The 23,989-nt window shown below is 40.9% G+C and overlaps 1 protein-coding gene across 2 annotated transcripts; it reads right to left on the bottom strand.

Annotated features, from left to right (window-relative positions):
- Window positions 1-1,542: 1,542 nt before the first annotated feature.
- Window positions 1,543-22,570, bottom strand: avpr2aa (arginine vasopressin receptor 2a, duplicate a). Of its 2 annotated transcripts, none has more exons than XM_042492283.2 (7): window positions 22,230-22,570; window positions 21,200-21,273; window positions 11,245-11,630; window positions 8,876-9,121; window positions 8,508-8,654; window positions 6,973-7,531; window positions 1,543-5,224 (listed from the first exon to the last, which is right to left on the bottom strand). In XM_042492283.2, the coding sequence occupies exons 3-7, from the start codon at window positions 11,626-11,628 to the stop codon at window positions 5,022-5,024; spliced, it is 1,539 nt and encodes a 512-aa protein (XP_042348217.1). In that variant the 5' UTR covers window positions 11,629-11,630; window positions 21,200-21,273; window positions 22,230-22,570; the 3' UTR covers window positions 1,543-5,021. The 2 variants fall into 2 exon arrangements, with proteins under 2 accessions (XP_042348217.1, XP_042348218.1); XM_042492284.2 differs by having other exon boundaries at window positions 1,543-5,221.
- Window positions 22,571-23,989: the final 1,419 nt, after the last annotated feature.

Here is a 23,989-nt window from a genome sequence, read left to right as displayed (position 1 = left end):
GTGTGTACAGAGAGGCATGTAACATGCATAGCTGCTTCAGCCACAACCGTCAGAGTGTGTTTGGAGTGAATAAACTCGCTGTCAGTTCCAAGCTTTTGTGATTTCCTCTGTGTTATCTCCCTCTTCCTGTCCTGATTGGGCATCCTCTAATCCGCTTTGCCTGTCGATGCAGTTGCCAGTCAAGAAGCAGCCATATATGGGGAAATGCCCTTTTCTTTCTCTCTCTCTCTCTCTCACTCTGTCTCAAGGTCTTTTCCTCTATCATATGAGACATCCCCTCCACTTTCACACCAAAAAGGTCAACCACTGTAATAGAGCTCATAGTTGGCCTGGAGCCATGAAATGCTGTAGGTTAAACAGGAGCAGACACATCACAACAAACCGTTTCTTTGGGCATAAATCCTGTGAAAGCATGTTGAATGACCTCCCATAAAATGGATTTTATCAGACCTTGTTCACATGCCTTTTTTTACTATGAAGGGAAAAAAATGACAGGCTCTTGCTGAGCTGTAAACACAACCACGCTTTAAGTAATGAAAACAAGGTGGGCGAAAGTGATAAAAGCTAACCTTGATCCTCCTAGCTCGAAGGGAAAAACCCATTTCAAGATAAATAAATGCTTCATCTTTCTGTAGAATCATAACAGCAACCAATAAAAACAGAAGTGTGGCTATATTTGGCAAAAAACACCATGAAAACAGTTATAGTTAATCATTTAAAAAAAAAACAACAGGCATATCTGGATGCGAATAACTTTTTTTGTTATTTTCTGAGTGAAACAAACTCCCCAAAATAAATTCCCAGCTGCTTTGACAGACGACCCTATAAAAAAAATTGAAAGAGAGAAAAGTGAAACAAAGAAAATAATTTTGTGCCCTGAAAAAGGAATGATAAATAGCCCAGCTCGTTTTTCTTTTGCTTTCTCTGTTTATAATATACGATGCTCCAGTGCTCTCTGTTAACACAGACGCTGGAGTTGGTTGTGTAAGTTGGTCGGAGCCAGATATGCCTCCCGGTGTCTTGGAATGAGCTCAGTAGTGGCCTCGGCAGTCATCAGGTCCGCAGAGGGGTCTTGAGTTAAGCAATGCAGACACATTGCTCAGTGCAGTAAAGCTCCTGGCTCCAGATCTGATTTATTCTGACTTTGGTCTGGGCAGGGGGGGCTCCGTCACTCTTCAGAGCCACTGGATGCACTCTGTGGCTGACCCTAAATTGATGCAAAGAGGGACGTTTACCTGTTTCCTTGCCCATGTGACAGTCACACTGAGCAACACTGAGTAATTTATTTCCCACTGCCCCGCTGTAATGAAGAAGTGACCTTGAGTTTAACCATCAACCTTGCTTCATCTTGGAAACCATAAGCATCAGGACGTTCAGCATAAACACACCTGCTCTAACACGCAGCAGGATTACAAAAACGCAGTGACCTACCCTAGAGACCATCTATCATGTGCTCTGACAAGGGGGGAGATTGTGGTTGGAGTGATAATAGCTACTGTCAGATTTGCTCTCCTCAGGAAAAAAGACAGAGTCACCGAGAAATTCCCTGCAACAATGAGTCGGATTTTAATGGGTATTTGTGCAATTTATTGGAGAACATTCATTATTTAGCTCTTGTAATGCACACTAATGGACGTACAGGCAGTATAATGCACAACCAAAGTGTGTTGGGCCTCACCCGTCAATCTGAAAGGCTGGATGGATCTGAAATCTGGCCCCGTCAGCTGAGAGGAGTCATCCTCTGACCTTTCAACTTCCTGGCAGGAAGAGGAAAATACATGAACACCCCGAGGGTTTGGGAGAAGTTCATCTATTTCCTGATATAACAAAGTGAGACGCGGGACGTTGTTGCCACGGCCTTTCATTTGGCAGAGAATCAAAGCGCAGGCTCACGTCTGGGGAACAAATGCACACTCTGGCCGCACAGAGGAAAAGGTGAGGCTTCTCCTTTTGACCCAGACAAGCACTCCTGAGACACCTTAAAAGCATCCAAGTATTGTCCTGAAGACTCGCCTGACCCTGCTCTCTTATGAAACAAGGATGTGCTGAACTGGCTCAACATGAGTGTACAGCAATTTTTTTTGTAAAACACTATTTAGTAACATCTTGTAGGAAATGAAACAGTTTGACCACATATAATAAATTCGTCTCTTATTTTATACACACAAAGTTATCACATCTATGTATGTACAGCAGCTTATATAATCATACTTTTATATAAAAAAAAGCATTACTCTTTTGTCTGTCATGCAGTTGAAGGGCATAATACATTACTCTATACGCAGAAGAAATGTAATATAAAAACTGTACATGAACAAAAGGCAGTACCAGAAACTGATAATATATATACTGTATATATAAATGTATGTGTATATTTTCATTTATACAACAATAAATAAAAAGATAAAAGAATGCATGGCTCATGGTGTGATATAACCAATGACTCCTGCTGTGGTGGTACAGTAGCTCTGTCTAAGAATAACATGGCTGACATCATTCAGAGATTAATCCAGTGAGGGAGGCCCCTCTGAAAATGTCTACTGACATTATAGGCACTTGGTTTGACTGGAGTATTTTCACCAAAGACTTGGAGTTTTTCTTGACTGACGTGCAGTCTAAATGATGTGCAGTAGTTTTTCTTTGCACCTAGAGTGCTGCAGGAATGAGTCCTGAAACCCAGAAATTAGTTCAAATTTAGCACTTCCAGTTCCCTTGTCTTGAAGTCAGTGGGTTTTTTGAATGGGTTTTTTGGTTAGATGCCTAAAATAAAGTCTGCAGTTAACACAATATTAAGAGACTTTCAATTTTTGTTCTATGAAATAAAATACATCAGTAAATACCTCTCTTGTGAATTTTGAACCTTTCATGTATCTTAAAAGGCGGTTGCTAACAAAAAGGCTAAATGAGACTACAGAATATCATTATGCCCAGCACGGCTTTACAGCCTCATGGTGGTGGTGAGGTTGAAGTCATGCGTGTCATGTGGCGTAGTTTCTTTAAAGCCTAACATTAGCTTTATACTTATGGCAATTGAAGTCACAATTCAAAAATCATAAAAATAGTTCACATGTGAAGATTATCTTTCTGAACAAACGGTCTAAGTATCATAAACTTTTGTTTGCTGCAGAGTTTATTTTCTGAATTAGTCCAAAGTCCAATGGAAAAATCCCATTGGCTTTTTGTCAAAGGAACCAGGACGATGCTAACTGTGTGTTGGCTGGATATAGCGCTGAAGATGGGACCCCCTTAGTCCCATGAAATTTGCTCAGTAGCGCATGAAAAAAAAATCTCAATTTTCATACTTTGAAGTTACCTTGGTGATCGGTGCTGCTTCTGCATCGCTGGGCCCACAGAGCAAGCACACTAGAGACTTATGCCAGCCGAGCTGGCTATTTCCAGTTTAGCGCTTCACTAACTTGAATAAGAATTAAATCATTTAAGTGTGCAGCACTTTCAGACATTCCTAATGATATTTGACCAAATTGATCAAATTCTGATAATGTAATTATTTAATGCAGAGGTAAAAAAAAAATATATATAGTCAGTGACTGACAGATGTCTTTTTCCACAATGTCAGTCTATGAGAAAATGTCTTTTTGGGCCCAGTGGCATCACCTGACAGACTCAGGAGTTGTACTGTCACTGTTTGGCCACTACGGGAATTGGCTTTCAGGCCTGGCGCACTTCCTGGGACCTGGTTGACCTACACATAAACTTTCCTGCAGCACTCTATTTGTCTTATCCGTTGAAGCTATGTAATAACTGTTAAGACCTGAATCGATTCTGCAGTAGAAAAAAAATCTTTGGTTTGATATCCCCTTGTTTTCTACAACACATTCAACAATTATCTTACACACAATGTAATAATATCTAATGTGCCTTACATTTTTAATAAATATATTTTACATTGTTCATCACTGTGCGTGGAATGCTATTTGTTTCCTTCCTATGGCTTTTGCATCTTGTTTCACACATTCAGGAGAGCATGACAGGAAAGTAATTTTATGTACCTCGTATGCTGTGTTTGTACAAAATACAATCACATAATTGTGTCCCGGTTGGTTGCGGAAATCTGGATTGTTCATTTGTATTCTTCTAGGTTTAATCCTCCTCCTGTCACTTCTGTGTGTGTGTGTGTGTGTGTGTGTGTGTGTGTGTGTGTGTGTGTGTGTGCGTGTGTGTGTGTTTCCGTCTGCATTAATCCACGTGGGGCAGTGCGTCGACTCTACCGCACCGCCCTCATGAGTGAGTCTCCGTCCATCTTGCTAATCACTCTTTTTCCTTGGAAATGGATTCCTCTTGAGCAAATATGAATTCAGCCTCAAGCATCCGCCTCTAATCCACTTTCTTTAATTCAACAACGTTTGTTCACATTATTAGATTTCTACTACAGCCTTCTTAGGGCTGCTCCTGCAGCTGTAACATCCATGTCATCCCCTGTCTGTTCTCAGTCCAGCAGCAGTCTCGCTCTCTCCTGCTGTCTGTAAATGTCTCTCTCTCTCTTTCCCTCAGCCTGCTGCTTTGTTTTCTCTACACCCATAGCTTTGTCTGCTGCTTTGTACATTAGGCGTGCTGTAAGGCTATTAATGCAGTGATCCACCCCTTGCATTCCTGCTGCTCGGCTCTGTCTGACCAGGGAAAGAGTTTTTCCTTATATGAATCAATGTGCAGGGACCTATCCGCAGCTGACGTGAAAACCTCTTCAATTTCAAGGCCATTTTGCACTGCAGATGCTGTCACTGTATATTCCACAGTTCCCTCATCAAATGGTGTTGACATCCTCAATGACACCCTTCCGCTCTCTGGGGTGGAGAGGACCAGTGATTACAGATAGAGGTCCTGTTGACAGTACAGCTGTCCTTTGTTGTTGGAAACATCTGGTAGAGGTCAACGTGCTCTGCTCTCAGGCTTTGCTGGAGGTGGTGGTGGCAGTCGTGTGCTACATCACGTCCTTGCAACGGGCCCATGTGCATCCGTGCATGTCTTTTCAAATATGTCCGTTTCTGTCTCATCAGTCTGTGTCAGTACAGACTGTCCTTGGTGGTGGAGGTGTGTGTGGTGGTGGAGTCGTCAGGCAGGGAGCCCCTGCGGCCAGATCGTGACTGACAGTGCAGCAGGTTCTGTAGCTCTCTGGACACGCTGCTGGAGAAAGCTGTGTAGATCCACGGGTTGGTGCATGAGTTCAGACTGGCCAGTAACATCAGGATGGTGAAGGCCACCCCTGCTGAGGGCACACAGAAACACACACATGCACTATAAAACAAGTGCGCATACAAATGCTTGTACAAGTAGCCACATGAAAATGTCAATCTTCTCATGTAAAACCAAGACAAAAGGTTTACATTGTTCTATTCGCTATTAGGAAACAAACAGAAATATGTGCAACGTCTATTCAGTTTGAATGTAAACCACTGATGATTATTGTTTTTCATTTAATTTCCTTCAGGAGCCCAAAATATACCAGTGGAACAAAAATCCTGCATAGTTCCTTTTTCAGTTTTTTCCCACTGCTATTAATAAGTATTTTATGTAATAACAAAAGTGCTTGAGCGCAATACATAAGCAAAAACTTTATTTCACAATACAAAGTTGATAATAATCAGCTGTTTGTGTGAGTGTGTGTGTGTGTGTGTGTGTGTGTGTCTGCGTGTCAGTGAGGAGTCATTCATGTGTATATGCACTTGTATGCGCACACTTTGTATATACAAGTGAGCTTCTGTGTGTGTATTTACGAGCCTTTCTCTGTAGGTCTGCTTGTGATTTCGACTGTGTGTGCAAACTGCTGGCACGGATCATTGTTGATCACATGTCAACATCTGGCCATGTTGCAAAACCAGCAGGGGATACAAACAGGTTATTTACAGGCCTCTGATGTTTGTCTTTAACGTCAGATCAGAGAACACCCACCCAGTCCATACTATCAGCCACAACCTAGGGCTGCACAAACCTTACTTGCTTCATCACTGGCTGCCAGTAAGAACATCAACAGATGCTGTTTGTGTGCCAAAATGTACAGAGGCCAGCAATGTCATCCAGGGGTTTCTGGACATGGGTCAAAACAAACATTGTTTTCGACCTTGTATTTCACTCACATTTGCCACATCTTAGCTGGAGCAAGGCATCTTTGGAATAATGAGTGAGCGTGTAGACTCACTGCACTGGACAACAGAACTGATTGAAGGTTGTTGCTATTAACCGATCGTTTAGCTTTTGTTTTCTGGCTGTTTATGGTGAAAAACAAGTTGGGGTTGCACATTTAGGGCAGTTAAATGGATAATCTTGGCTAATGAGGATCAATCCACCTGAGAAAAACAACTTAAGTGATTCATTGGCAATAAATTGATGTCTGTTTTTGCTTTTTTAAGGTAATTGCACACATATGTGAATGATGCAATGTTGTGTCATGAGTCCCTTTTACACTGCCTGTTCAAGGAGACAACATGCCGTTATTTTGCCTTGCCACTCTGTATAAAAGGTACTATCACGAAATTGGGTGACAAAGTTGTCTTGCTTTTAAGCCAGCAGCGGACGTATTTACAGTGCCGAGACACGGCCTGTGTAAAAGGAACAGCTAGCAGGACAGGACTGTGGGCTGGATGGGTGTGACAGCAGTTAGTGGCTATTCAAAGAGGAAGAACAGTGGCCGAAAATGTCAGCAAATTGGGAAAACCTAGAGGTTTGGGAGCTTCTTACCCTCCGAGCAGAGGAGGAGATCAGCCATCGTATAACAGTAAGAATAAATTATTATTGTTGCCACATTATGTTTTGCCAATATGCATGTAATATGTCACACTAGTGGCCAACACTGTTGTGTTAAACATCATCACTGTAATGCCTGTTTAGCTTCCACGATGCCAGCATGCTGTCTAAACTCACACACTAGAGCAGCATGATGCCACCGTTCAGTTCTGTGTAAAAATGCAAAGGGACTCCGTAGTGGCCCTACATGTAAAAAGCGTGTATGTGACTGACCTTGGTCTGGGGGGTTGGGATCCCAGGCAGCCCAAAGCTGCACGATGAAGAAAGGTGACCAGCAGATGGTATAAACCAGCACGATCACTAGTGTCATCCTCACAGTTTTCGACATGGCTTTAGTGATGCTTGGAGGTGGAGTGGCTGGAGGAGGAGGGGGGGCGTAGTCAAGGGAGCAACGGGGTGACCCTGAGGCCAGCTCGTAGGGCGTGTAGGAGTCATGGCAATCTGAATTGTTTAGTGTTTGCTGCTGTGTCTGTGATGTCACATGTTCACCACGGCAATTGCTATACTGGATAGCGGATGGGACGTAGTCGTAACATTCTTGGCTGTTATGGATGTTATTGTGAGGGTTGTTATTCACTCCCTTTAGGAGCGTTCCACCTCTGCTGTCCCTGACCCCTCCTCCGGACGCCCGTCTCCCCCTTTCCCTAGCCCGCTCGTCCTCTTTCTTGAAGCTGTGAAAGCGGAAGAAGATTTCATTCTTCTTCAGCTCAGCCATCACCATCCTCTCAGACTTCAGATAGATGTTATTGTGAATCTCTCGGAAGATTCTTATCTGAAAAAATAATCATTTTGAAGAAATTAGCAGGAAACGAGACATTCCATCATTCACAAACAGAATTGCCTGAGGATTGCATTTTTCTATTTGATTCAGATTCTTGGTTCTGCTCTTGTTTACATTTTGGCTTTTAACAGTGAGAGGAAATTTGAAAGGAAAGAGAGAGTGTTGGCCTTCATCGGCAGCTATAAACCAGCGTCAGACATTTTTATGCATTAGCGCCACTCTTCCACTCCAATCAAAGGAGCTACCATAAAATTTTACCGCTGCAAAATGATTCTTCACGCTATCCTTGGAAACAAAAACAGTTATTTGAAATCTAATAATACTAAGTGATTAATATTTATTCATATAGCTATTTGTAGTTTATTTTTACAGATTTTAGGGGTTTTTAGTGCCAATTGTTGCTCTTATGCCACCTTTTATTTTTAAAAACAGCTTTATGAGGGCACGATTTAAACACTGGAAACTTTCAGAGTGATTTAATTCTGCAAAGCAGCCTCATACATCTTAAAAATGTGTCTAAAGAGACCTTTTGATTTGAAATCTGATAATAAAAAAGGTCAGGGATTCTATGTTTGGCTGAGATCTGGTACATTCCACTTCCTGGCGGGAGGTTCTCAGAGTGGGCACATTTTCTGAGCAGCCGTCTCAGCAGTGGTCTTCAAGTGTTGTGTTAATTAGTGGAAATAGCTGGACCCTGGAAATATCTTTCCCTAAATAGAGCAGCAGGGCTGATGGGAGGCAGCCCAGAATGCCTGTCCACCATGGGATGCTACATAACACCAACCATGGTCCCCCACGGGTTATCAAACAATGCCTGCCAAATGCACCCTAAGTGAAGACAAAACAGAATTTCATTCATGCCACACGCTTCATTATCGGGTAATGTTGCTTTCAGCATGTAATCCTAGTCAACGGTGGTTGTGGGCGGTGCTAAGACAGAGAGCCGAGCCAGTACAACCTGTATTACCTGACAGATGGTAATGATGAGCGCGGGCAGGAGGAAGACAGCCACGGTCATCCAGGTGACGTAGGCCTTCAGCCCCCACGGCTCAGCAAAGTGACCCCAGCACTCAAACTCTCCCGGAGCCACTTCTGAGCGAGAGAAGATGAATACCTGACAGACAGAACACAAGGAGGGTGGTCAGCACACCCGCAGACACGACTGTCAGTTTCCACGTCCTTCAGCTGAACTGCAGTGACCTCACTGAGCTAAAAATAGAGCAACATCTTGAGTTCTACTGTAGAAATCAGGGTGTGAACACCCACTGAGTTCTCATTTCCTATTTCACCATGTGTTTTTGTGTGTGTTTGCATGTGTGTTCATCCCCCCCCTACCTGTGGTATGCTCAGGACTAGCGCCAAGCCCCAGGCCACCATGACAGGGGTGTTCCAGCGAGACATTGCTCCCCCTCGGTAGGCCTGCAACGGGCAACAGATGGCCTGGTGCCGATCCACTGTCATAGCAACTATCATGTAGGAGGAGGCAAACATGCCCACAATCTGCAAGTACTTGACGGACCGGCAGAGAAGGTCAGGCCCCTGGAACCTCTCTGTAATGTCCCATATTAGCTGAGGAAGAACCTGGACAGATAAGAAAAGAAACTGTTTATTTATGTAAATGTGGCTCCTAGAGTAGTGGTGTGTATTTTCTAGTTTGGTCTTTAGAAATGTAGAAGACAAACACTTAGGGAAAAGTCTGGTGATGTTTCATATTCTTGTTATTTTTAACAAATCCCATGAATAGACTAAAACCAACAATGATTGTACTTGACATTCAATTTGTCCGTATTTGTGCACGTTTTCTAAGCGCTTAAAGAGCAGTATCACCAGGGATACTGTAGTTCATAGTTCAAGCGTGATATGACCAAAGGAAACAATAAAGAAATTTAAGTAATGGCGGAGCGTAACAAATCGGTAATATGTAATAATATATAGTAATACAAAGTGCAATTAGTAAAATAATTCTTTGTCCACATGTCAGGATGTATATAATGGCTGCACAGACCTCCACCATCTACAATTCTGCTTCAATTTAAAGTACAATATAAGATCTTCCTCCACCATCACCTCATTGCTGCATTAGTTGGCTGTGTCTTTGCTTTGCTGTCATGAAGCATGCATTCAAGTATGAAGATGTTAACAACATTTGAAACAGACCTATCATACATAAAGGGAGATTAATAAGCCTTAACAAGTCACGACCGCGTCGCCAAAACCTGATATAGCGTATCTCTCTGTGCCGTCATTATTGTCCAAAAACAAACTAATGAGCCACATTGTTACACTGGGTGAGATGTTCTGTCATTACCATGAACATGGGCACTGTAGTTTATTTTGCCCACATACTCCATCCTGCTGAGCTAAACACTCTGCTGAAAATTCACTTTTTACTCCTGTTTGAGTAACGTTGCTGAAAACCACAGAGCCCAGCTGTTTTGCTTGGTAACAGAGACTTTAAAAAATCTCCCCAGTTATCGACTGAACCCCTAAAAAATCATCTCTGTTCTTCAAAATTGCATATTTAAAAGATGAAAAAAAAACTGTCTTGCCATAAATGGCTTAACTCTACACCTTTGCCTCATTTTGTATGTGCAGATCAGTGAATATACAAATTAGTTGCACCCCTCAGCCACTGCAGTTTGAGCGTACCTGCTCACCTCCAACATCAAACACAGAAATGTTAATGTTAGATCATCACCAGCTCTGACAAGTTAAGGTGAAAATGACACTTAATTTGTAAATAGCTGCTCTTGGGAGTAGTTTACTTTCATGGCTTAATTTCATGACAGGAGTGGTTTGTTAGATCTGTGACATAACAATTTCTGGAAGTGAGATTCTCTCTTTTTGAGACTGTCACTGGTACACAGTAGTTCAGCCATGGTGTTGAGTGCATATTTCACTCATGATATGTCTGGTAACATATAAAAACACTCTACAAACATGTTAACATGGTTAAAAACTGACACTCAGGGTGGTCTTTAAATCTGTGTATGCTGTTAAAGTTAAAGATTTACATCTTCAGCAGGAACTGGTGGGCTCAGGGGCAAGAGTCTCACGGTACTGAGAGCTGGGCTGACACGCTGTTGGTCTTTTCAGTGGATTTGTTGACAATATGACAAATATAGATTAACATCAAGGCCTGTCAAATACAGGCGTGACTCAGCTTAAATACCTTACAGTTTAGTGCAGTAGCACAGAGTTCAATATCATTTATGTACCGTGTCAAAGTGGCCATTTTAGTGGCTTTAAATGTATGTGTGTGTGTGTGTTGCTAGGCAATTAAAGTAGGAAAACATTATAATTTATAGTTTAAATCACAGTTAAAAATGCAACTACACAAAAGCCCAATCAAGTTAAAAAGAAATTTGCAATATGTGCCACCCTTAACAGATGTAACAACCAACTTTAATGCTCACTAAAAGGCCAGATGGTTCTTTCAGAATTGCATGATTCATAAATTAATCTGCACAATGCAGCAAGAAAAAAAGCTCATCATTTAATTGTAATGTAACAATGATTTTAGGAGAATCTTTAAGCTCTGAACCTTTTAGATCACCAGAAGAGAATATTTTTTGACTTTTTTCACATGATGATTATGGCAACAAACTGACCAAGCGGTTGTATTGTTGTGAAGTTTGTCTGTTATTTTGCCCACTGTCATATTTAATGTGCCTGTAATGGTCTCCAGTAACTTGTGAACTGACCTGAAACAAGGCCACCACCAGGTCAGCCACACACAGGTTGACCATGAACACGTGCATCGGTGCATTATGCTTCCTCCTCCTCAGCAGCACCCACAGCACAAAGCTATTCCCCAGAGTGGTGAGAGCCAGCACCACGCCGAGCACCGCGATCTCCGCTCGGGCGAGGCCCAGGTCCCTCGTCCTTGGCTGTGACAGGGTGTGAGGCGTGGTGGTGGAACCATTCTCAGGGAAGAGCCCGAACAAGGATCCCCCACTGTGAGAGGTGTTGAGGGAGTTTAGATCAGAGACAAACAAGGACGAGGAGGAGAAGTTGCTCCTTCCTGTTGTGACCAGAGAGGAGAGGGCTAACTCATCCCAGTCCGTTTCCACACTGATGCTTTCCATTCCTGAAAGTAAACAAAGTGTTAAAGTGTAAAAAGTCAATAAAATCTGTTTTTGTTTAAGTTATGCCCTGCACAAATTGGTAACAGTCATGTGACTGCCTGCAGGCCAGTCTTCCAAATAACATTTGTCATCAACAAACAATTTACTTGTTCTGTATGATCACAAAATCAATGTCATGCCTGATCTTTTATTATATTTGCCCTTGAATTTCTCAGCTGATCTTTTTTCCATCGTTTCACTTAAATTGAAGCTAAAACACTACAGCCTCTTATTTAGGATGCAGAACTATATTATAAATAGCTTTTCTTCTTTATGAAGTCTGAACAGTAGTAATGAAAGCCTGAGGCTGTACCAATCATGCTGCCATGTGAATATTGTTGTCTTTTTGGTTTGGTCTCCAATTTTTTAATAAGTCTGCGGGGTCTGTATCTCTAACGGCTTCTCATTCAGTTTGACGCAAGTCCAGAACAGTTTATTTTCTTTTTTCATATTTTCTCAAGGTTGATTTGACAGCTTTCTCCTCGATCCCACCACTCTTATTCCTTCACCTCATAATCGCTCTCATTCCACGCTTACCCCATACATTCCTGCTTTCCTCTGTTTTTGTTCCCCCCTTCCTCTCTTTCTTCTCTCTCATTCTTTTCTCTTACCCCAGTCACACTCTCTTTTAATGCTAATAAACTTTATGTTTGTTTTTCTTTGCTCATAAATAAATGGCTCAAAAGAAAAGAAAGCTCATAGGAATGAGATGACAGTTTAAGAAACAGAGTCATGGGATGTTGAGGGAGGCCTTGGTCAAATAAACTGCTGCACATAGAACAAAGTCTTCGAGAAAAAACAAAGGAAGATGAAAGAAGAGTGATGAGGGCAGAGTGGAAAAGGGCAATCTATGCCCCAAAACTGCAGTTCATCAGATGGCCACTTGATGCTGGCTCCAAAACAGAATCTATCCCAAACGCCCGGGAACAGTGCCAGGCTTTAAAGCCAATCTTACATAGAGGCCAAAAGAATTACACCATCAGGGTCTGTCTTGTGATGCCATGTGATGCCATGGGGCCAAAAAATACTTTTTCCCATTGACTTACATTTTTAGCTTAAACCCCCGCAAAATTATATTACTGTTTCCTGTAATGTTTACCAGCCAATCAAAGTGCTTGATGCACAAAGAAGACAAATCCTTGATTGATTTTATAAGCTTTTTTTTTTTAAAGGAAAGTCAGGTCAAGTCAATTTTATTTATAGAGCCCATTATCACAAAACATGGTTTGCCTCAGAGGGCTTTACAGTGTAAGATATCCCTCTGCCCTTAGACCCTCACATCACCCAAGGAAAAACTACTGAAAAAGAACCCCTGTAACGGCAAAAAAAAAAGGGAGAAACCTCTGGAATAGCAGCAGAGGATGATGAGGGATCCTTCTTCCAGGACAGACAGTCAAGCAACAGATGTCATAAATAAATTAAATACAATTGTGGCAAAAAGGAAAGAAAAGGAGAGAGGGGGAGAGTGGGGGAGAGAGGGGGGAGAGAGGAATAGTGGAAACAGACGCATGTCATATTACAATAACGATAGGTGTGAAATTATCAAATGCACTCTATGATGATATTGTGGGTGTTGATGAGAGTCTCATGTCAAAGATGTCAAAAATAGCATAAATCTTGACTCACTATCAAGATTTGATCCAGTGATTTTTTGAAGAAAAAGAGATGCACAATTAAATAATTTTATTCGCATTCAAGTTAGCAGAGTGCTAAACTCTAAATCCCATATGAATGAGACAAAAACAACTGTTTCATCTTTCAGTGAAAAATAATTTGCTGTCACCTTTACACGTGTTTGCTGTTGGGTTCTGAATTGGCAAGAATCTGGGGATACAATACATACCATGACACAGGTAGTGATTCAATATATATTGGCATATATTGCAGTGCTGCAGGAAAGGGGGTATATTGTGGTATTTTTGAATCTAATTAACTGTCATTAATACCACTTCACCATATGCATAAAATTTGATGTCTTTTTTAATGTAATCAGAACAGTAGGATCTGTATTTATCACAGCTCCTGTAGCAAACTAAATATATGTTGTTTGGTTTGAATGGCAGACTCTTATGACTGACGACAGATTTGAACACTGCTATCTAGCCATCGGGGGTTTAAACTGTACTTACTTTTTTTAAAGAAAATACTGTATCATAAAACATACTATTGTGATATTCAAGTGTATCAGGATTTTCTTACACCCCTACTTTGCTGTGGCCATGTCTGCTACCAAGCAGTAAATGGCTACTGTCAGGTTACCATTTGTTTGCTTGTTTGTTGTCTGTTCATGAAAACACATTTATTCTTCCTGTGTATTTTCTGCTGTCTAAGAACTGTGTGATAGTCCCGCCATCATGAGGTGAACGTAAAAATGCAAAGTGATCTGGCCTTATTAATTAATTACGTGTGGAGGCAAATATGGTATATTTTGAACAACAACCCAAGGGGTGTTTCAGATTGATCTGTGGGCCACAATTGGCCCCCAGGTTGGACTTTGGACATGCCTGGAATAAGGAAAATCATGTGTTAGGGTTTGGTCCTCATATTTAGTCAATGCAAGTGGCATTATAGCAGGGTTCAAATAACCGACACATAAGCGGGTTGTCTTATACTGGTGGTGAGTGTAGTTTTTAGGGGACATTTTGTGTAGGCTGCAAACAGGACATGGCTGCAGCTATTCATGTCTCTAAAAACTCAGTCCAAAGACCAATGGATGAGATCATGGAAGCTGTGTCCATTATTTTCTATGGGTAAAATATACCTCTAAAGAGAGCTATGTTCTGTTTTGCAGAGTTTGTGTTGACTGACACCACTCTGATGGATTATTTTGACTAATGCGTAGGAGTGGTTAGGTATACAAATGTTACACTGACTGGGCACTTGGAAACTTTCCACCTCTAAAAATACGAGTTAAACAATAGTTATAGTATTGTGCAACTGAGCATGACTAACAAGACATCACAAGCTTGTTACCACTACTCAAGTGGGACCTAATGGCCAATTTGTCTGTAATAGTGCACTCACCGCTGGGTGCGTGAGATAACACGGCAGATACTGTCGAGCGTCACATGCTGGCTTGGCCAGAGGAATGTATTCAGATGAACGCATGACAGGCCAGCTGGACCTCTCCACCCTGGCATGAAGGTAGAGCCGTGAAACCATTTCTCTGAAGTCACACAGTGTCTCTTTGGTTTGAGGGAATCCCCACTGTCACATAAGGCGACCACCTCACTACCATAAATGGTTAAACAGAGTCTAATCCTGCAGCGAGTTTTTAACGTTCTGCTCAATATTGTCATTGTCTAAAGTTCCTTTGGATCAAAGCTAGTAATATTCCTCCTTATTATCTGTTTATTATTTTTTCTTTTTAAGTTTTTCATCAGAGGTTTAGACAACGGGGCCCCTTTTCATCAAGGAATCTCTTAGTCTCTCTTTGTCAAGACCTGAGGAGCCTTGTGCCCCTCTCTGTAATTACCACACAATTCATGAGAGGATTCTTTGTGCTGCTGTGGCCCTTTATGCCCACTATATAATCCCATTATGTATATTTGCCCATGTGACAAACTTCTGACATGAAGTCCCTTTTTCCAGTATGCTTCTGTGAAGATAAGGTGTAATGACTTAGGGAGGAGGAAGAAATTAAGCCACAGTATTACACTAATGCAAAAGAGATCCCTAAATTATATTTGATGAAATGAAATAAAGGTATTAAGGGAGCAGTGTGTAGGATGCAGGGGCATCTAGCAGTGAAGATTTTAGATTGCAACCAGCTAAAACTTCTCCTATCTGCCAAGCGTGAACTTCCAGTTAGGATTCGTCCAGTGTTCATTGTTCAGGAGGTTTTTACCAGGAACTGAATTATCTGCAGAGGTCTCCTCCCTAAAAGAACTGGACCTGCTGATTTAAAATGGTAAAAACACTGAATAAAGCAGTTTCACATTACAAATCAGTGTTTCTCTGCCGCTGGTTGTCTAGCCCAGCACCTGCTAACATGTGCTCACCTCTTTTCTTTGATAACTTAAGATCCAGATGTTCATGATGTTTTTACCATCAGCCAAATTATTTGCAGATGTCTCTTCCTATTCAAAACAAACAGATCTGTTCATTTAAACTGGTATAAACTCTTAATAAGAGACTCTCTTAATAACTCTTAATAACTCTTAATAAAAATTGCATTTTTCAGATGCTGCTAATCACAGTGGGGCTGCTATCTATAATGGCAAATGCAAAAACCCTTCTAGATCCAGTGTTTGCTTTATCCAGTCGGATCTGCTGTAGAAACATGACTATACAACATGGTGGACTTTGTGGACAAGGATCTGCTCCCTATGTAGATATAAACGATACACTCTAAGGTAGTAAAAACACAATGATTCTTACTTTCAGGTGATTATACACTAAAGAAAACATACTTCTTTTATTACTTTCCATTTCTGCCAATATATCATCCTAAATATAAATATAAATATCACCCTTGACCTTTAGGCAGAACCATCTGTAATGGTGGGAAGTGCGTGAGGCATTTCCTCCTGAACAGATTGATGAAGCTTTATTCCATCTCTAAGTCTTGTTCTGATAAAGTCTGAATGAACCCCTGTTTTTTTTAACTCCTCAAGGTCACAAAGTATTTTCTCCAAACATGCTCATGTCTCATTTGCATGGCTTGTGCATCCAAGAAATCAAGATGGATTGTCCTGAAATTGCTCAATGGCTCCACTACAGGAGACCCACGCATAGCTCAAAATTTCTGGCACTGATGTTTCCTTTCCTCAGAGGAAATTCCTTAAACTGAGGGTACATAGAGACAGTAAATACTGTCTGCAGAACTGTGCGGGATGCAGTTAATTCCTTTACATACTGTCTCTAAAAATTGATTCTCACTTGCTCTCTCTTTAATAACACAAGCATGGCACAGCTTTCCCATCTGTCTGATCGACTTAAAGCAAAGCACAAATTATTCCATCTCTCTGTGCTGGACAGACTGTAGATGCTGCTTTTAGTAGTTAGAGCAGTGTGTCGCTTCCTCTCTTTACTTTAGAGCTTTCACTTTGATTAATGGTAGAGTCAATTCTTGTCTTGCTCTCCTCTCCGTAGGCAAACCAACATGCAATCATTCATTTTCATATCCTCTCCATCCTATACCATTTTTGCACAGACAAGACTACAGTGCCTCAGGGATGACAGAAACAGGTATTTTAAGTGCCCAAGAAAACATTATAGCTATCAGGCATACACGTCTTTCAACATCTCAGTCCCCTGCTCTTGCTCTTCACACATGTTTTGGTTATCCTCTTTCAACAAACTATGTCATGTTTGAGAAATGCAAAGATCTAAAAACTATCTGTTTATGTCAGGGTTCTCTTAAAGCATCCTAAAGTATGTAAAGTACCAAAAGTCACACATATTTGGGGTTAGATCATCACTGCTGTTTTATTTTGTCAGAAAGACTTATTTTGTCATTTTGTAAATAGGACAAATGTTCAGAGAGACTAAGACAAAACTTTGGTCATAAATCTGTCTGATATAAGCACACATAATGTAAATATTTCCTGCCTTCCTTTCCTAAAAAAAACACATTTATTATGGCTAGGAAAAATAAATGTTTTTGCTTAAAATACTTTTTTTGCGGGCACAATACCTGTTAGAAAAGCAGCAATGTCTTGTTAAGATAATACGTTTTTTTTTTCTTGCCACAATCCTTGCAGAAAAAAACAACAATGGGTCACAACAAAACACCCACATTTGGAGGTTAAATAGCCACTGCAACACAGCTGCAACTTGCTAAATCGGTTTTGATGTTCTCGAACAGGGATCTGCAGTGGTCAGCAGCTTGGTAGCCACCTGACCTAAGTGTCACATCATTCACCATCCCCCCCACATCCTGACGACAGAGAAACCCAAGTCACTAAAGAAACACTGATATGACACAAATGAAACATAAAAACGTAATGTGTACCTGGCTTGCATGAATGTTCAATGCCAACATTTTCTTCTGGCGACTGGGCTGCAAAAAGGGTTTGCTTAAAGAGAATACCAGTATGTTTGCATCTAATTTGTTGTGTAGAGTTGTGTAGATTTGTGTAGAATTTTTTGTGGATTATCTGTAGAGGGTTTTTTCCTTGTTTTTGATGTTTGTAGATCAAACTACCATTGTTTTCCATTTAGTTTCTGTATGATATGAAAATGAACCTTGCATAATCTGCCACAGTGAAAATCAGGTCTGCATTAATAATATCTGTCAGTGCATTAATGTTGCATGATAATGCCCTTTCAGCATATTATATTGATTTGAAGTCTACACTACTTGGGAAAAAAATCAATGCAAACTTGATCTGCATTGTGAATGTTTACCTAACAATCATGTTTCTGGGAACTGTTAATAGAGTTTCATATTGTGTGAAAATTAATGCAATACAACAGATGTCTTGAACCGTACTCAAAATATATGTAATATTTTTACAACACTGAAGCAAGGTTTGCAAAACAGGTAGTTATGATGCAAATCCACTGCTACGGACCTTTAAAGGTGCAATTCACCCCCAAAATAAAACAAAAAAAACATCTCTTTCTTCTTAACTTTGGTGGTATTTAGCAATCTAGATGTCTGCCTTCTCTTGAATATAATGGATCCAGATTGCACTCAGCTTGTGGTGCTCAAAGTGCCAAAAAACAAAACAAACAAACCAAAAAACTCAATACTAACTTGTCTTCCATGAATCATGACCCGATAACTCACAGACCTCATTGTGAGCAGTTTCTTATAAGAACTGTTTTCTTTTTCCAAACTACACCCACTCACTATATCACTGCGCAAAAGGGAGCGTGCGTCTACTCATGGATGAGAGGCTTGTGCCTGTGACAGTGCAAGATGTAAACATTTATAACGTCCTCCTCAGCTGAGCTGTAACGTTAGCTAGCTCAGGGGTGCGAGGTGAGTTGGTTGTACATGCACACTTTCTTCTGCATGGTGATATGGTTGGTGGGAGTAGTTCATAGCTATATAGCTAGAACCGGGTCATGATTTCTGGAAAAAGAACTGCTGTTGAGATTTTGTAATGTATTTTTGGTGCTTTGAGCACCACAAGCCAAGTGCCACCTAGTTCCATTCAAATAAAAAAAAAATCCGACATTTCTACGACCGAAATCTCCAACAATTGTCACACCAAAACAATCTTGATTGATAAATTGCACCAAAGGTCAGAGGAAAAACATGTATTATTTTTTTGGGGTGAACTGTCTCTTTAAGTTAAGGTGATGGTCAAATAAGAAACAACTTTTTAACAAGAAATTGAAATTTCAATAATAGTAGAAACTTGAGGTGGACACTGAACCTCCCGTCCTTACTTTGTATTTGCATGTCAAAATATTGCCTTACTGTTGCCATCTCTTTCGTGGCAAAGAAGCACGTCTCTTACTCTTTCATGACCTTGTTTGCATAAAAAGACACCATGTGGATTGGTAGATTTAAAGCTAATCATTAGCTAACATGAAATGCTGGTGGCATCATTCTCAGGCAAACAGGTGCTTATTAGCGCTGTCTGCAATAATCCAAACGCAATGAAAGATCCATCGCCTCCCCGCCTGTCTTGTGTCTGCATGTCAGTGCCTTGATTAGTTCCCTTTGACCACATTTGACCCAATCTGATTAATGAGGACCTCTGTGTCCTCATTAGTAGCCTAGTGTGCACTCAAACAACCTGTCGCTAATTTCCCACTCTAATTTGGTCTTCTTCCTCTTTTTTTATTTCTTCCCCTCAGCTGTTATTTCCTTTTTTTATTCTCATTCATCCTCCCACTCTCCTTCTGTCCTAACAAATCCGCCACATCCAGTCATTACGATCAAAGCCACAGAGGAAACTTTTTCTGATATGCTTGTTATTTTTAATTATTGTCCTCATTAATAGACATTGGCAGCAGGATTAAAAATGGCCTGGGCCTGATCTGCATAAGCAGACTGAAAATGCACATATGAATCAAGCATTAGATTACACCATGTGATATAATTTAAATTTGGTATTCTTTGCTGCTTTTCTCTGTGTGGTTGAGGTCTTTATTTACATACCGGTCAATAGATCCTTACACAGTAAAGGTCTGGGTGAGTCATGTGGTGCCACAGACCAGGCTGCGTAGCATTTCATCTGCATGATAAAGCAGATATAAGCACGCGCTCTTCTTTGAGACCCACATATCAGTAAATTAGATCCCAATTGGAACTCTCACATATATATTAAATATATTCCCCATATGAATGAGTCGATTCAATGACAGGTGGACGCTCTGTATATATTTATGCATTTCAATTTGAGGAGGCACCAGCTGTACTCATTAATTCACAGCTCTGTATCCATGATTTATTCTTTCAGTGTGTATAACTAGCCTCAGGACCTCAGCCCATGTGAGAAATAAAAGCAAACACTTTGTTCTTTTACTGTCTTGCCCAAACAACCCATTAAATGTTAATCATGTGGGGCCACACCTCATTGCACACGCTTATACAGTCATTACCAGCCCACACTTCGGCTGTGTGTGCTGCTGTTCTACCTGAGTTTTGTATTCACAAACATCAGAACCAGTTTATTTTCATAATACACGAACTAGTGGACACAACTCTGGTGTTGAAGAAGGTCCAAGTCCCCTTATCAGCACTGATAAAGCCTGTGCATAAGACCACTGACTGTTGTTCTTGTTATGTATCATTAACCAGCACACTACCAACGAGCATGTGACCTAAACAAAGACAGGGCTTTTTTATTTTCATGACACACAACTGATATAAAATTCTCAGTATTCCCCCTGAAGAATGGAAACTGGGCCACAATGTTACCACATCAGCTAAAAAATAAAGGCTGGGGGACTTTGTAGCAGATATGGTCAGATCCGTGCCACACGATGAAATGATTCCCTGTTAGAGACCAGACCCAATTGACCATGAAAATAACAGTAATGATAATGATGATGATAATGATTTTTCCTGATGGGGAATACAATCAAGGAAGTCATTTTGTGCATAATATAGATTGTGCCAAACACAAAAAGAGGAAAAGTGTAACGGAAAAACCATTTTAAAGCACTGCAGTTGACACAAACAGTCTCCTGCTCTCATTCACAAAAAACGATGATGATTCTGCCAAACAGTGATTTGTTGATCCAGCTGACAAGCCCGGGAGATTTCTTTAATTGTCTAATTGCTGTTACACTGCTAGTTACTTACAAGACAAACTGCAGTGATGAGAGAGATACAGGCTTTCACTGAAAGCTTCACTGTTAACAGATATTTTAAATTTCCATCTTAAGTAATTAGTTGTGTATACAAATCAATTCAGGCAATAATTAATTTAACTTTGAAAGTTCAGGCTTGTGTGCACCATAAACATGCAGCCCCTCTGGGACCACAAATCTCCTTTTAATCATCTAAAGACCTTTGATTTGAAAATCCGGGTAAGACACACACACACACACACACACACACACTCACAGACACACACAAAAGAAGAGCACCCCAAGGTGAGTATATGTCTCAGTTGCCTCTCACCTTGTTGTCAGTGCATGGTAAGCTTTCTCACGCGTTTCCTTTTCTCTCTGTGTGTGTTGCTCTCGTCTCGATAACTGTGGGACAAAGCATTCAGAGCCGTCACCATTACAGTCCATTAACATTACAGGGGAGAACAGATCACATGAGAATCCTGACAGTTTCCCCTTGAGCTTTTTAATCCATGGGAAAAATTAGGGGACCACACACATTTTTAAATTGGGCTGTGTCATAAAACATTTCCAATCAAGCACACTGAACATACGGAACGTGTTTACAGTTATTAGATGTGTTGAGGCATGGTAAATATTGCTTCATCAAAATGCATAGCCTAATGTAGCAATTTTTGGTCAAATCAACTCGATGTGATATTCAATTAGCTGACATAAAAAAATGACAATACTTGAAAATTTGTATGTAATTATCAAACATTAATGCATTTGTTAAAAACACTTATTTTCATGCTAATAATAGTCTATTTAAATTTTTCCAACAATACCAAATGTACAATCAACTGTTAATTCACGTCAGTCATAGTGGCACTTTCCAAAACAGTTGTTTTTTGTTATGGTACTTTTTTAAAAATAATTTGTTCAATATTGTTTTATCATGAAACGACAACAAATTTCTTTCTTTTTTAAGGTTCTTTTTTGGAAAAACAAAACCTACCATTATTATGTTACAATATAAATGTTAGACTAATGAGAAGAATAGGATTATTGCTACTAATGATTGACAAAAATATGTTAAAAATAATAGTCAAAATAATTTGCAAAATGCTGAATACGGTACTTGAGTGTCATACTTGTGTTTCGTGTGGACATGAGATCCTGTAGATCAGAGAGATGACCTACATTGGTCAGTAAACAAATCCATTCACACGCAACATGAACAAGTTTAAGTTCCAACCCTCGGGCTACAAAGTGTTGTCAGTGAGTAGAGGACAATTTTTATTGGAAGTATTTATAGAGTAAATATGACTGTCAGTGTTCATATCAAACAATCATCACAGAGTAAATAAAAAGGCACTTACTTGTGATCCACTTGCAGCTGTGTTACAACAGGCGTTACAACAGTTTCCCACTCAAAACATTCACATCTTCAGTGCTGTCAGTCTCAGTCCCTGCGCTCAGCCTGCTGTCAGCTGGCTCCTGAATGAAAGTGTCTTCATCAAAACCTGGCAATTTTTTATTTCTCTCAGTGTGACAAACAAGTTCTGCAAGCTCTGTGCAGCTCCTTTGTGTGCCTCCTGAATGTATTGTCCTTGCTGTGTTGTTGAAGTTCACAAGTATCTGTCAGAGTAATCCATTTGATAGCCATGGGTGTCCCAGCTCCTTGTGCGTCACGTTATGCTCTTGCAATGTGCTGTGCCTCCAGCAGTACCAGCAGAAATGAATCTGAGCTCTGGCTGATCTTACCTCCCCCTCCCTCCCCCACTATCCCCTCCTCCTCCTGGGTCAACCAGCCTGTCCTCTAGGACTGAGGGTGGAGCGTGGAGCCAGGGGTGGAGGGAGGGTGTTATACATACCTATGAAATGTATAAGAGAGGGAGAGAGAGACAGAGAGAGAGGGTGTGTGTGTGTGTGTGTGTGTGTGTGTGACAGAGAGAGAAAGAGAGTGAGGCAGGCAGACAGCGAGAACTGGGTTTATCTGCATGTGCACGTGCTGTATCTACGTGTGCATGTGCATATATATTGCCAAACTTGTTTTGAAGTTAATGTTTGTGTGTGTATGATAGAGAAGCTCCCCCTCTCATTGTAATGATTTATGCCTGATGAGTCATTGATACACAGGCCACTCATGGTTTTATTCAAAGCTCTCTCCTGTTTTGTGCCCTCTTACCTTTCATCTCCTTTGTTGATGGTGGACAAGGGCTGGTGCACTTCCACCTATCCAGGAATGCCGATTGGCTGAGTCAGCCAGGTCACGCCCTTGGTGCACAGACACACAGCAGTAAAGGTTAGTGCAAAGAAAAAAAATTGCTGTCTCTTATTTTAATGTCAAGGCTGTCTCTCTCTCTCACACACACGTGATGGTAGGACATACATTTGGCATGCACGCAGACAGGTGTACACAATGAGTGAATTCATAAATTCATGCACCAACGTTGAACACGTGCACGCACAAAAGTCCAAGCAAACAGGCAAATGTTGCAGATGGATCCACATTTATTTTGACAAGTAAATTGCAGCTTCCTCTTACTTTTTCCTAAAAAAGCTGCAAGAAAACTGTAGTCCATTGACATTTTATAAGTATTATATCATTCGGTGGCCCCCAGCAGCACACACACACACACACACACACACACATAAAGCATGCTGTATGCATGGGGCACACTTGCTGTCTGTCTCACCTAAAGTCATTGATCCTTGGCCAGCAGAGACTGGATTGTCCCATGATGTCAGAAAACCTGGCGGTATTCCTCTAGTAGTGCCGCCAGGTTCACATCAGATGTCTCCCTCAGCTGAACTACTCTGTTTTGCCGCTGAAGAGGCGGGGCTGTGTGGTGGGCTCCCTGAGATTCACTCTAATTTGATTATCCTGGCTCCTCTGGTCTCAGAGGATGTTTTGTCACAAAGGCAGTAAAGCAGCAAAGTGACTCCACAATCCACTTTGCTCGTTTTAACAGCTACACATGACAACTGGTGCAAAAGAGGAGAAATGGAGAGTGGCGACAAAGAGAAAATGGATTTGTGACAGAGTGATGAGTGCTTGAGTTTGCTCTGAGTTTTAAGGTTAGGAAAATACGGTATCGTAGGTAGCCTGTATGAAATATCACACATCATCCCACAT

This window comes from Plectropomus leopardus, chromosome 9 (genome assembly GCF_026936395.1).
Source record: "Plectropomus leopardus strain MGB_pleo_1.0 chromosome 9, ASM2693639v1, whole genome shotgun sequence".
Lineage (NCBI taxonomy): Eukaryota > Metazoa > Chordata > Actinopteri > Perciformes > Serranidae > Plectropomus > Plectropomus leopardus.
Note: the sequence above shows the minus strand (reverse complement) of the source record. Positions and strands in the feature narration are given on the sequence as shown.